The following is a 15,302-nucleotide window of genomic DNA, read 5'->3' as shown; positions in this document are numbered from 1 at the left end:
TCCTCACTCACACACAGGTGTTCCTCCCTCCTCACTCACACACAGGAGTTCCTCCCTCCTCACTCACACACAGGAGTTCCTCCCCTCCTCACTCACACACAGGTGTTCCTCCCTCCTCACTTACACACAGGTGTTCCTCCCTCCTCACTCACACACAGGAGTTCCTCCCTCGTCACTCACACACAGGTGTTCCTCCCCTCCTCACTCACACACAGGTGTTCCTCCCTCCTCACTCAACACAGGTGTTCCTCCCTCCTCACTCACACACAGGAGTTCCTCCTCTCCTCACTCACACACAGGTGTTCCTCCCTCCTCACTCACACAGAGGTGTTCCTCCCTCCTCACTCACACACAGGTGTTCCTCCCCTCCTCACTCACACACAGGTGTTCCTCCCTCCTCACTCACACCCAGGTGTTCCTCCCCTCCTCACTCACACACAGGTGTTCCTCCCTCCTCACTCACACACAGGTGTTCCTTTCCTCCTCACTCACACACAGGAGTTCCTCCCTCCTCACTCACACACAGGAGTTCCTCCCCTCCTCACTCACACACAGGTGTTCCTCCCTCCTCACTCACACACAGGAGTTCCTCCCTCCTCACTCACACACAGGAGTTCCTCCCCTCCTCACTCACACACAGGAGATCCTTCCTCCTCACTCACACACAGGAGTTCCTTCCTCCTCACTCACACACAGGTGTTCCTCCCTCCTCACTCACACACAGGTGTTCCTCCCCTCCTCACTCACACACAGGAGTTCCTCCCTCCTCACTCACACACAGGTGTTCCTCCCTCCTCACTCACACACAGGAGTTCCTCCCTCCTCACTCACACACAGGTGTTCCTCCCTCCTCACTCACTCACAGGTGTTCCTCCATCCTCACTCACACACAGGAGTTCCTCCCTCCTCACTCACACACAGGAGTTCCTCCCCTCCTCACTCACACACAGGTGTTCCTCCCTCATCACTCACACACAGGTGTTCCTCCCTCCTCACTCACACACAGGAGTTCCTCCCTCGTCACTCACACACAGGTGTTCCTCCCCTCCTCACTCACACACAGGTGTTCCTCCCTCCTCACTCACACACAGGTGTTCCTCCCTCCTCACTCACACACAGGAGTTCCTCCTCTCCTCACTCACACACAGGAGTTCCTCCCTCCTCACTCACACACAGGTGTTCCTCCCTCCTCACTCACACACAGGTGTTCCTCCCCTCCTCACTCACACACAGGTGTTCCTCCCCTCCTCACTCACACACAGGTGTTCCTCCCTCCTCACTCACACACAGGTGTTCCTTTCCTCCTCACTCACACACAGGAGTTCCTCCCTCCTCACTCACACACAGGTGTTCCTCCCCTCCTCACTCACACACAGGTGTTCCTCCCTCCTCACTCACACACAGGAGTTCCTCCCCTCCTCACTCACACACAGGAGTTCCTTCCTCCTCACTCACACACAGGAGTTCTTTCCTCCTCACTCACACACAGGTGTTCCTCCCTCCTCACTCACACACAGGTGTTCCTTCATCCTCACTCACACACAGGAGTTCCTCCCTCGTCACTCACACACAGGAGTTCCTCCCTCGTCACTCACACACACGTGTTCCTCCCCTCCTCACTCACACACAGGTGTTCCTCCCCTCCTCACTCACACACAGGAGTTCCTCCCCTCTTCACTCACACACAGGAGTTCCTTCCTCCTCACTCACACACAGGTGTTCCTCCTCTCCTCACTCACACACAGGTGTTCTTCCCTCCTCACTCACACACAGGAGTTCCTCCCTCCTCACTCACACACAGGTGTTCCTCCTTCCTCCACCCTCCCCTGCCCGCTCCACTCACACACAGGAGTTCCTTCCCCTCTCCCCCTTCTCACACACAGGAGTTCCTCCCTCCTCACTCACACACAGGTGTTCCTCCCTCCTCACTCACACACAGGTGTTCCCCTCTCCTCACTCACACACACAGGTGTTCCTCCCTCCTCACTCACACACAGGAGTTCCTCCTTCCTCCACCCTCCCCCTGCCCGCTCCACTCACACACAGGAGTTCCTTCCCCTCTCCCCCTTCTCACACACAGGAGTTCCTCCCTCCTCACTCACACACAGGTGTTCCTCCCTCCTCACTCACACACAGGAGTTCCTCCCTCCTCACTCACACACAGGAGTTCCTCCCTCCTCACTCACACACAGGTGTTCCTCCCTCCTCACTCACACACAGGTGTTCCTCCCTCCTCACTCACACACAGGTGTTCCTCCCTCCTCACTCACACACAGGTGTTCCTCCCCTCCTCACTCACACACAGGAGTTCCTCCCTCCTCACTCACACACAGGTGTTCCTCCCTCCTCACTCACACACAGGAGTTCCTCCCTCCTCACTCACACACAGGTGTTCCTCCCTCCTCACTCACACACAGGTGTTCCTCCATCCTCACTCACACACAGGAGTTCCTCCCTCGTCACTCACACACAGGAGTTCCTCCCCTCCTCACTCACACACAGGTGTTCCTCCCTCCTCACTCACACACAGGAGTTCCTCCCTCCTCACTCACACACAGGTGTTCCTCCCTCCTCACTCACACACAGGAGTTCCTCCCCTCCTCACTCACACACAGGAGTTCCTCCCCTCCTCACTCACACACAGGAGTTCCTCCCTCCTCACTCACACACAGGTGTTCCTCCCTCCTCACTCACACACAGGTGTTCCTCCCTCCTCACTCACACACAGGAGTTCCTCCCTCCTCACTCACACACAGGTGTTCCTCCCTCCTCACTCACACACAGGTGTTCCTCCATCCTCACTCACACACAGGAGTTCCTCCCTCGTCACTCACACACAGGAGTTCCTCCCCTCCTCACTCACACACAGGTGTTCCTCCCTCCTCACTCACACACAGGAGTTCCTCCCTCCTCACTCACACACAGGTGTTCCTCCCTCCTCACTCACACACAGGAGTTCCTTCCCTCCTCACTCACACACAGGAGTTCCTCCCCTCCTCACTCACACACAGGAGTTCCTCCCTCCTCACTCACACACAGGTGTTCCTCCCTCCTCACTCACACACAGGTGTTCCTCCCTCCTCACTCACACACAGGAGTTCCTCCCTCCTCACTCACACAGGTGTTCCTCCCTCCTCACTCACACACAGGTGTTCCTCCATCCTCACTCACACACAGGAGTTCCTCCCTCGTCACTCACACACAGGAGTTCCTCCCCTCCTCACTCACACACAGGTGTTCCTCCCTCCTCACTCACACACAGGAGTTCCTCCCTCCTCACTCACACACAGGTGTTCCTCCCTCCTCACTCACACACAGGAGTTCCTCCCTCCTCACTCACACACAGGTGTTCCTCCCTCCTCACTCACACACAGGAGTTCCTCCCTCGTCACTCACACACAGGAGTTCCTCCCTCGTCACTCACACACAGGTGTTCCTCCCCTCCTCACTCACACACAGGTGTTCCTCCCCTCCTCACTCACACACAGGAGTTCCTCCCCTCTTCACTCACACACAGGAGTTCCTTCCTCCTCACTCACACACAGGTGTTCCTCCTCTCCTCACTCACACACAGGTGTTCCTCCCTCCTCACTCACACACAGGAGTTCCTCCCTCCTCACTCACACACAGGTGTTCCTCCTTCCTCCACCCTCCCCCTGCCCGCTCCACTCACACACAGGAGTTCCTTCCCCTCTCCCCCTTCTCACACACAGGAGTTCCTCCCTCCTCACTCACACACAGGTGTTCCTCCCTCCTCACTCACACACAGGTGTTCCCCTCTCCTCACTCACACACACAGGTGTTCCTCCCTCCTCACTCACACACAGGAGTTCCTCCTTCCTCCACCCTCCCCCTGCCCGCTCCACTCACACACAGGAGTTCCTTCCCCTCTCCCCCTTCTCACACACAGGAGTTCCTCCCTCCTCACTCACACACAGGTGTTCCTCCCTCCTCACTCACACACAGGTGTTCCTCCCTCCTCACTCACACACAGGTGTTCCTCCCTCCTCACTCACACACAGGTGTTCCTCCCCTCCTCACTCACACACAGGAGTTCCTCCCTCCTCACTCACACACAGGTGTTCCTCCCTCCTCACTCACACACAGGAGTTCCTCCCTCCTCACTCACACACAGGTGTTCCTCCCTCCTCACTCACACACAGGTGTTCCTCCATCCTCACTCACACACAGGAGTTCCTCCCTCGTCACTCACACACAGGAGTTCCTCCCCTCCTCACTCACACACAGGTGTTCCTCCCTCCTCACTCACACACAGGAGTTCCTCCCTCCTCACTCACACACAGGTGTTCCTCCCTCCTCACTCACACACAGGAGTTCCTCCCTCCTCACTCACACACAGGTGTTCCTCCCTCCTCACTCACACACAGGAGTTCCTCCCTCGTCACTCACACACAGGAGTTCCTCCCTCGTCACTCACACACAGGTGTTCCTCCCCTCCTCACTCACACACAGGTGTTCCTCCCCTCCTCACTCACACACAGGAGTTCCTCCCCTCTTCACTCACACACAGGAGTTCCTTCCTCCTCACTCACACACAGGTGTTCCTCCTCTCCTCACTCACACACAGGTGTTCCTCCCTCCTCACTCACACACAGGAGTTCCTCCCTCCTCACTCACACACAGGTGTTCCTCCTTCCTCCACCCTCCCCCTGCCCGCTCCACTCACACACAGGAGTTCCTTCCCCTCTCCCCCTTCTCACACACAGGAGTTCCTCCCTCCTCACTCACACACAGGTGTTCCTCCCTCCTCACTCACACACAGGTGTTCCCCTCTCCTCACTCACACACACAGGTGTTCCTCCCTCCTCACTCACACACAGGAGTTCCTCCTTCCTCCACCCTCCCCCTGCCCGCTCCACTCACACACAGGAGTTCCTTCCCCTCTCCCCCTTCTCACACACAGGAGTTCCTCCCTCCTCACTCACACACAGGTGTTCCTCCCTCCTCACTCACACACAGGTGTTCCTCCCTCCTCACTCACACACAGGTGTTCCTCCCTCCTCACTCACACACAGGTGTTCCTCCCTCCTCACTCACACACAGGTGTTCCTCCCCTCCTCACTCACACACAGGAGTTCCTCCCTCCTCACTCACACACAGGTGTTCCTCCCTCCTCACTCACACACAGGAGTTCCTCCCTCCTCACTCACACACAGGTGTTCCTCCCTCCTCACTCACACACAGGTGTTCCTCCATCCTCACTCACACACAGGAGTTCCTCCCTCGTCACTCACACACAGGAGTTCCTCCCCTCCTCACTCACACACAGGTGTTCCTCCCTCCTCACTCACACACAGGAGTTCCTCCCTCCTCACTCACACACAGGTGTTCCTCTCTCCTCACTCACACACAGGTGTTCCTCCCTCCTCACTCACACACAGGAGTTCCTCCCTCCTCACTCACACACAGGTGTTCCTCCCTCCTCACTCACACACAGGAGTTCCTCCCTCCTCACTCACACACAGGAGTTCCTCCCTCCTCACTCACACACAGGTGTTCCTCCCTCCTCACTCACACACAGGAGTTCCTCCCTCCTCACTCACACACAGGAGTTCCTCCCCTCCTCACTCACACACAGGTGTTCCTCCCTCCTCACTCACACACAGGTGTTCCTCCCTCCTCACTCACACACAGGAGTTCCTCCCTCGTCACTCACACACAGGTGTTCCTCCCCTCCTCACTCACACACAGGTGTTCCTCCCTCCTCACTCACACACAGGTGTTCCTCCCTCCTCACTCACACACAGGAGTTCCTCCCTCCTCACTCACACACAGGTGTTCCTCCCCTCCTCACTCACACACAGGTGTTCCTCCCTCCTCACTCACACACAGGTGTTCCTTTCCTCCTCACTCACACACAGGAGTTCCTCCCTCCTCACTCACACACAGGTGTTCCTCCCCTCCTCACTCACACACAGGTGTTCCTCCCTCCTCACTCACACACAGGAGTTCCTCCCCTCCTCACTCACACACAGGTGTTCCTCCCTCCTCACTCACACACAGGTGTTCCTCCCCTCCTCACTCACACACAGGTGTTCCTCCCTCCTCACTCACACACAGGTGTTCCTTTCCTCCTCACTCACACACAGGAGTTCCTCCCTCCTCACTCACACACAGGTGTTCCTCCCCTCCTCACTCACACACAGGTGTTCCTCCCTCCTCACTCACACACAGGAGTTCCTCCCCTCCTCACTCACACACAGGAGTTCCTCCCCTCCTCACTCACACACAGGAGTTCCTTCCTCCTCACTCACACACAGGAGTTCCTTCCTCCTCACTCACACACAGGTGTTCCTCCCTCCTCACTCACACACAGGTGTTCCTCCCTCCTCACTCACACACAGGAGTTCCTCCCTCCTCACTCACACACAGGAGTTCCTCCCCTCCTCACTCACACACAGGAGTTCCTCCCTCCTCACTCACACACAGGAGTTCCTCCCCTCCTCACTCACACACAGGTGTTCCTCCCTCCTCACTCACACACAGGTGTTCCTCCCTCCTCACTCACACACAGGTGTTCCTTTCTCCTCACTCACACACAGGTGTTCCTCCCCTCCTCACTCACACACAGGTGTTCCTCCCTCCTCACTCACACACAGGTGTTCCTCCCTCCTCACTCACACACAGGAGTTCCTCCCTCGTCACTCACACACAGGTGTTCCTCCCCTCCTCACTCACACACAGGAGTTCCTCCCCTCCTCACTCACACACAGGTGTTCCTCCCTCCTCACTCACACACAGGTGTTCCTCCCTCCTCACTCACACACAGGAGTTCCTCCCTCGTCACTCACACACAGGTGTTCCTCCCCTCCTCACTCACACACAGGTGTTCCTCCCCTCCTCACTCACACACAGGAGTTCCTCCCTCCTCACTCACACACAGGAGTTCCTTCCTCCTCACTCACACACAGGTGTTCCTCCCTCCTCACTCACACACAGGTGTTCCTCCCTCCTCACTCACACACAGGTGTTCCTCCCTCCTCACTCACACACAGGAGTTCCTCCTCTCCTCACTCACACACAGGAGTTCCTCCCTCCTCACTCACACACAGGTGTTCCTCCCTCCTCACTCACACACAGGTGTTCCTCCCCTCCTCACTCACACACAGGTGTTCCTCCCTCCTCACTCACACCCAGGTGTTCCTCCCCTCCTCACTCACACACAGGTGGTCCTCCCTCCTCACTCACACACAGGTGTTCCTTTCCTCCTCACTCACACACAGGAGTTCCTCCCTCCTCACTCACACACAGGTGTTCCTCCCCTCCTCACTCACACACAGGTGTTCCTCCCTCCTCACTCACACACAGGAGTTCCTCCCCTCCTCACTCACACACAGGAGTTCCTCCCCTCCTCACTCACACACAGGAGTTCCTTCCTCCTCACTCACACACAGGAGTTCTTTCCTCCTCACTCACACACAGGTGTTCCTCCCTCGTCACTCACACACAGGGGTTCCTCCCCTCCTCACTCACACACAGGAGTTCCTCCCTGGTCACTCACACACAGGTGTTCCTCCCCTCCTCACTCACACACAGGTGTTCCTCCCCTCCTCACTCACACACAGGTGTTCCTCCCTCCTCACTCACACACAGGTGTTCCTCCCCTCCTCACTCACACACAGGTGTTCCTCCCTCCTCACTCACACACAGGAGTTCCTCCTCTCCTCACTCACACACAGGAGTTCCTCCCTCCTCACTCACACACAGGTGTTCCTCCCTCCTCACTCACACACAGGTGTTCCTCCCCTCCTCACTCACACACAGGTGTTCCTCCCTCCTCACTCACACCCAGGTGTTCCTCCCCTCCTCACTCACACACAGGTGTTCCTCCCTCCTCACTCACACACAGGTGTTCCTCCCTCCTCACTCACACACAGGTGTTCCTCCCTCCTCACTCACACACAGGTGTTCCTCCCTCCTCACTCACACACTGGTGTTCCTCCATCCTCACTCACACACAGGAGTTCCTCCCTCCTCACTCACACACAGGAGTTCCTCCCTCCTCACTCACACACAGGTGTTCCTCCCTCCTCACTCACACACAGGTGTTCCTCCCTCCTCACTCACACACAGGTGTTCCTCCCTCCTCACTCACACACAGGTGTTCCTCCCTCCTCACTCACACACAGGTGTTCCTCCCTCCTCACTCACACACAGGTGTTCCTCCCTCCTCACTCACACACAGGTGTTCCTCCCTCCTCACTCACACACAGGTGTTCCTCCCCTCCTCACTCACACACAGGTGTTCCTCCCCTCCTCACTCACACACAGGAGTTCCTCCCCTCTTCACTCACACACAGGAGTTCCTTCCTCCTCACTCACACACAGGTGTTCCTCCTCTCCTCACTCACACACAGGTGTTCCTCCCTCCTCACTCACACACAGGAGTTCCTCCCTCCTCACTCACACACAGGTGTTCCTCCTTCCTCCACCCTCCCCCTGCCCGCTCCACTCACACACAGGAGTTCCTTCCCCTCTCCCCCTTCTCACACACAGGAATTCCTTCCCCTCTCCCCCTTCTCACACACAGGAGTTCCTTCCCCTGCCCCCCACTCACAGGAGTTCACACACACACACACACACACACACACACACACACACACACACAGGAGTTCCTTCCCCCCCCCCCCACTCACACACAGGAGTTTCTTCCCCTCCACACACTCACACCCAGAAGGTAGTGCTTTTTCATGTTCTTCGCTCTCGCTCTGCTTGTCATAATGGACTGTTACATTAAGAACTTGTCTGAAATGCTACCACAGTATTGACCATGTTTTACATTTAGTTCCTAAAGGCTCTAAATTAGACCTTAATAACCCAAGAGCTTGTCTGTGTAGGTGTACTTACATTCACTTTGTACCTGTTAGTAATACAGAATACAAGTCTTTGTGTGACGCATCGGTGAGAACCATAAGTATTTGCTTCAGTTAAATGAGCACTGACAGCTAATTGCAATTTGACTTTTATTATGGTTACAAAATTTTTTTTCACAAAAATATTTGGGAAAAAATACAACTTCAGAGTTAACTCCTACAGTGAAGGGAATTTGCTAACAAAACTTGAGTTTTGTGACTAAAGTGACAGCTAATTGTTTAGAGTTAGTATTTATGGCTCCAAGGAAGAAACAAGTGGCTTGCTGGGTCATTTAACATAAATACTATATTTGTATAGACATAACATACACATTACTGCTTCTTGACATCATTTATGTATGTCTAAGTTCTGATTTCTAAAATAACATAATTCAGAAGTATCCTCTGTCCCATCTCACCAGATGCTTGTGGTGACTCAGTAGGATGTGCATACCACACTATTTCTATACACTTGTTTTTAACGCTTATGAGACAGTTTGATACAGACTCCTTTGGGCTTAAGATAATCATGCCTGTCTTCTTCAAAATTGTGCTTTAAGTGATAATAACCATAGGTAGTTTGTAAAGAACTGATAAGGCAACTAAGATGGGAGAATTCTAGCATCAAAGGCCTGTAATCAAAAGAAAAGAGTGCCAAGAGACAACAGGGAGGAACACTGAAGCACACTGGCATTTAGAGTCTTAGTAAATAGGGAATTGGCACATTTATTTCCCCCACTGTTCTGCTTCTGCAGTTGAGGTCATGTGCTGGCAGGAGACCTCTGCCTTCACACTCATGTGCACATGTCCCTGTCCAGTGTCTGTTTATTGGTCCCTCCTTCTCCATCCTCTCCTTCCTAATGAAAAACCTCACATGAGGCTCAGATATTTGAATATAAAGGCAGGAAATAAGGCTAACTCCTTATGAAAGATGCCTCATTCGACAAACTATATCCTGATACTATCCAGTGTAGCATAGTTTGTTCAACTTCTTTTTATCACATATGGTTTATCCACCTCTTACTATAAGTATTGTTCAAGGACACAGTGCTTGCTTTCATGGTAAAACTGTTCACCGTGGTTGCGGAGAGAGTGTGGCAGCCATGGCCAGCATTCCTGCTCCACCCTTGGAATCAACATGGAACAAAGAAGAAACCTGAAGTTGAAATACTCACATAGAATGCAAACCCACTTGCCAGCATTCCTGTGTAGACTATGTCTCAAGGTTCTGGCCAACATATATTATTTTATGTACTTAATTATATATTTTAAATAACAAGAAACCTTGCAACCAATGAGAAACCAAAGAGTGAAAAACACCAGGACTTAGGCTTTTGCCCGAATCATCAGTACCAACATTGGAAACTACAGCACTCCATGAACTGGAGACTGTACTTAGGGAAAGCGGTCTGCGCTGCGCCTTCTGTGCAGAGCCTCGTAGCAACAGAGTGATCCCTTGCAGTTCTGTAAGCTGCTCAGTTACAAGTGGAGTACTATGACTCCCAGAGCTTAGTGAAATTAACAGAACGATCAGATCTCTGAAAGCAAACTGAAAGATGGCCTGCTGCTCATTTTAATGACCCCTCTGCTCCTAAAACTTAGGAGAAGTCACACTGTGCGACTTGATTTTCAACATCTTACTACTAAAACTAGAAGCAGTATTTCTCACTAGGGACGAAGTCAGGAACCTATTTAGCTCACAATGATACCAGTTCTTTAAAAACTAAAGTGTACACTATAATAATTGTTAACGCTTGATTTATAACACGTCTGCAATAGATGGCTATAAAGGCTCTGTGGGCATGCATGACTGCTTAAAACCCACACATTCTCCAACCAAGAGGAGGATTTATGGCTGGAGTGATTGCGAAAACCCACAGGTGCTTCCTTTGAGAGGAGTGTTCTGTTCTGCTCTTAGGAGACCATCCGTTCCTCACCCCTGCACCAGCACTGCAGAGAGGCTCTACACACAGTGAGCATGACACCAAGCTCTAATTTTCATCTTCAAGACTAGGTTTCTCTCATTTCTGAGATTTACCAGATGGAAGGCATCAAAGAGCTTATTTCAGCACAATCAGCTGTCATGACTTCTATAAGTTATCTTTCAAAGATGGTTGTAACATGCAAAGGTTAAATCATCCAGTAACATCTGTGGCGTGACCCTGAGGCTCAGGGTGGTAGTTACCCTTCCATATACAAAAATAGACTTCCTCCTGAGAACAAGGCAGCCCTCTTCACTGTGGCTTTCTAGTGGTGGGTTACAGGTGTCAGGAAGTGGGCAACGCCAGACACAAATGGCTTAAGTTATGGATTACCATGGCTGGATGGCTGGAGTTCCATTCATTGCTGAGGCTTTTTTTTTTTCTTTTTTTGGCATAAAGTAACAAATAGTCATTTTAAAGTCAACCCCTTAAAATAACCACTTGGAACTTGGCTACTTTTTAGTCAGCATTTTCTTTGGTGATATCATTACTGCCTCACCAAGAGCATGGTGTGACAGATAGCTAATGGTGTGGCATAGGACCTCTCTCCAGACCTTCTATGACCAAACTTTGAGGTCAAGCAGATATACATTGATGTTAACATAGTAGAACTGCTTAAAATTATATTTTGTCATAAGCGTACCTACACTAATAATATCACAGACATGGTTTTACATCCATTTGGAGTTTTAAAACTTATTTCATGTATTTTAAACTTAGCACCGACTACATCCAGAGCACAGCAAAGTGTCATCACCCAATGGCGGGGTCAGAGCCCTCGCTCTCGATGTACGGGATGTTGTAGTACTTGATGTTTTCACATGCCCACTGCTGCAAGGCGTCCTGCACAATTTCCTTGGACAGACGTTCTGCGAATTCAAGGACCACAGTACTGGGTCCTGGGGGGTGTTTCACTTCCTCCTGGACTTGAGGTGGCCTTGGAGAAGGGACCGTATATTGACAGCTGTCATCTTGCACAAAGGCTTCTTCACTTTCGTATAGCCTGTCAGCGTCTAATGTGGTAGGAAATGGGAACGTTTGCTTTGACTTCATGCAGCCCATGATGTATGGCTGTGGCACAATGAAGTGGGTTGTGTTAAAGAAGACTCCTACAACAGCATCTTTGAAAACAGTGGAGGCTTGTCCACACACGATGGTCACCAGGCAGCTGCTGGGCCCTTTCACTACTCTTCACGTCTCGTGTTTACCTGTCAAAAGAAGGGAGTTTTCACTGTGAGCTTCACTGTGGGGTGGGAGCCTTTGGTCCCTTGGAAGTGAAGTGAAGTGCTCCCCAAACAACCTCATCCGCCACAGCTGGAGAAATCATGCAGCAGGGATGACAGGATACTTAAACCTTTTTTTTTTCCCCCTTTTTGAGCTCTTGAAAATTTTATAAAACTAAATGCAATAAAATTTTACATTTTGGGGGATGAATTCCAACCACCTTTAAAAAATTCTTTTACAATTACATATATAATGTGCTTTGATCATATTCTCCCTCTTACCCTTTTACTGCTTTATTCCATCAAACCACCAAATCTCTCGCAACAAGTCCCGTGCTGTGCCTCCTGCCCCCCAGCCTTTTAAGTTGATTTTCTTTGTTTCTTTGTTTTTTTGAGGCAGGGTTTCTCTGTGTAGCCTTGGCTGTCCTGGACTCACTTTGTAGACCAGGCTGGCCTTGAATTCACAGTGATCCACCTGCTTCTCCCTCCTGAGTGCTGGGATTAAAGGCAGTGGTGGCTCATGCCTGAAATCCCTGCTTTTCAAGTTTTCTGTTGCTGATTTTCTGTTCCTCCTCTCCCTCTGCTGCCCCTTGCCTTATGTGGGGCATCCCACTACATTTGGTTAGGCCACTTTAAAGTCAACACTTCAAAACAGTGGTTCTTGGCCTTCCTAATGCTGCAACCCTTTAATAAACTCCTCATGTTGTGGTGACCACCCCCAACCATAAAATTATTTTTGTTGCTATTTCATAACTATAATTTTGCTACTGTTATGAATCATAATGTAAACATCTGATGGGCAGGATATCTGATATATGACTCCTGTGAAAAAGTCTAAACCCATAGCTTGAGAACCATTGATTTAAAATAACCATTTGAAATGTGGGCATTTTTCAACATTTGAATTGGTGGTGTCATCTGTGGACAGTGAACACACCCTCGTCTGAATGAACATTGACGGCACGTGCGTTGTTGTCAAGGAACCCAGCTCTTCAGACTCAGGAAATGGCAAGGCCTCCCTCTGCTTGGAGTGTGGATGTTGACAGTGTGTGCAGAAGGCATCTCACCTGACCCCAGCTTTTCTGTACACATGTCTGTCATTTCTTCATTCCCCACTGCCTCTACCTAAAGTGCTGCAGGCTGTGGCAGCCACTACTACCTCAGGAAGGTTTAAAAAACATCTTTCTACAAAGAAACCCAAAGAGAACACAGCTTCCTCCATTTAATGTTGTGTGTGGCTAGATTTTACTAACAATTGTGAGACTGCATAGTTAGGACAGATTGTGTCCACTAACTCTAAAATGCTTACTCTTGTCCTCAGTAGGAAATGTTTGCTGATTCCAAATTCTTAGAATTAAGGTTCCTTCTACAGACTGTCCTCATCCTATTATTTGGTGTTTAAACAGGAAATAGGCTGTACTGTGGCATGCCTTGTTTGCATCCTAAGTGGGTGTTGTCATTGAATGGTCTTAGGGGGACGCAGTCATATATGAGCACAGGTAAAGTCCCCGAATGAAGTCAATAGCTCCTATGCATGGCACCCATTATCACTTAGTTTTCAGACCTCAGAAGGAACCCTAAAAAGTTGTGAAATGAAGGTTAATGTTTCTGGTACCACTGATCCCTAGAAAGTAAGAGCTACTGTATACCTACTTGCTTTTAATAGCTTGTAATCCAAGGAGTCTAGAAAAGTTAACCTTTGCCAGACTTACTGCTTGCTATACATTTGTTTTCTGTAAATTCAGTTTTTCTCTTAATTCCACTTCAAATCCCTACCACGAAGGATGATGAGGAAGACAAAAAAGAACTAAAGGCTTCTGTTTTTAAATTTTCTTTAGTTTTGTATGCCTTGCTTCATGTTCCAGATTTCAGAGAAGTATATGAAAATATACAGAATGTGTTGAGTGTCTCTTTGCTCTGCTGAGCTCCTAACTCTGCTTCAGGTAGTTACACATCTCTAACAGAGCATGTAATTACTAACCATAGACTATTTTGGACTGGTAATTGATATGGGTACTAGACATAATTCACAGAAATAGGTTTATCCAGTGGTCTCACCTGCTGGCCATTTTCTACTTCCCACCATGCCAAAATACCCTGTGCTCTGGTCTTGCCTGGTGAGTCTGCTCTCTTGCCCCTATGCCTCCTGCACTCAACACCAGCTCTGGCCCCATAGCCAGTGCTTTGGTTCATTAGGATGCACATCCAGTGCCCAGCAATCTCTCTCTGACAGACCTTATCCCATCACTCCACTCTAAAGCCACCTTCCAGGTCTAGCCTGGCCAGCACACCCTGGCCTCCAGTCTAGCCTGGTGAGGGCACAAACCATCTGAATTCACCTCAACACTCAGATGGAGCCCAGGCCCACAGCCAGTGCTCTAGCCCAGTCTAAGGAGCCCTTCTAATAGCACTCCAGCCTCCAGACCTGGGACAACACACATGCTGCGTGCCACCCAGTCTGCTGTGTGCACATCAAACATACACCACCAACAAAACAAAGTCCACATACACAGGTCTCATCAGAAAAATTATGAAGGGACAAAATGGGTTTTGCCTCCACCAGTTATTTAGAAGTTTTCTCTAATAAGAATCACCTTGATGGACCCCAGGGCAGATGTCATAAAAGAACAATCATAGACTTTGTTAAAGAATTCAAGAAGACAAAAAAAAAAAAAAAAAAAAAAAAAAAAAAAAAAAGGCTCAATGAACATAAAGAGTGTAAGTAGTGCCCAAGAAAACAAAAATAAGGCTGATGAAATAACAGAGGCAATCTAGAATTTGAAAAGGAAATTCAATAGAGACAGAAGCATTGAGGAGACTCAAACTGAAATGAAGACAGAATTGGAAAACTCAATATCCCAATTAGAAAATTGAGAGGATGGCCTTACAAATAAAATGGTTTAAGTAGAAGATAGAATATCAAGGCTTGAAGCCAAAGGAATTAGACCGCACAAGCGAAGAATATGAAAAAAGTTAAATGCAGGAAAAGAACATTCAGGAACTGTGGGATACCATGATAAGACCACATCTTCTAATTAAAGGCATAGATGGAAAAGAATATGAAGTTAATGGCATGGACCAACTCTAAAGAAAGAATATAAAAGTGAACTTTCTCTAAGGAAGAACACCCTCTTACAGATACAAGAAGCATACAGAATACCAAAGAGACAAGAGCAGAAAAGAACTTACTCATGAAATATTACACTTAAAAGCTAAATATACAG

General features: G+C 50.4%; 1 protein-coding gene across 4 annotated transcripts in view; it reads right to left on the bottom strand.

Moving 5' to 3' along the window:
• Positions 1-8,563: 8,563 nt before the first annotated feature.
• Positions 8,564-15,302, bottom strand: part of LOC311595596 (small membrane A-kinase anchor protein) — a 42,188-nt gene continuing 35,449 nt past the window's right edge. For 3 of the 4 annotated variants that reach the window (XR_014778505.1, XR_014778506.1, XR_014778507.1), the window contains exons 2-3: positions 8,686-12,063; positions 8,564-8,652 (exon numbers count right to left, since the gene is read on the bottom strand). Coding sequence is in view for 1 of the 4 variants with exons in the window: in XM_084778428.1 (XP_084634554.1) it covers positions 11,609-11,917 (309 nt within the window). In the remaining 3 variants the exon portion in view is untranslated. The other variant, XM_084778428.1, reaches the window with a different exon arrangement.

This window comes from Acomys minous (assembly GCF_964271855.1).
Source record: "Acomys minous genome assembly, chromosome: 4".
Lineage (NCBI taxonomy): Eukaryota > Metazoa > Chordata > Mammalia > Rodentia > Muridae > Acomys > Acomys minous.
The sequence above is the reverse complement of the archived record's forward strand: the minus strand, read 5'-3'. Positions and strand labels throughout refer to the sequence as shown.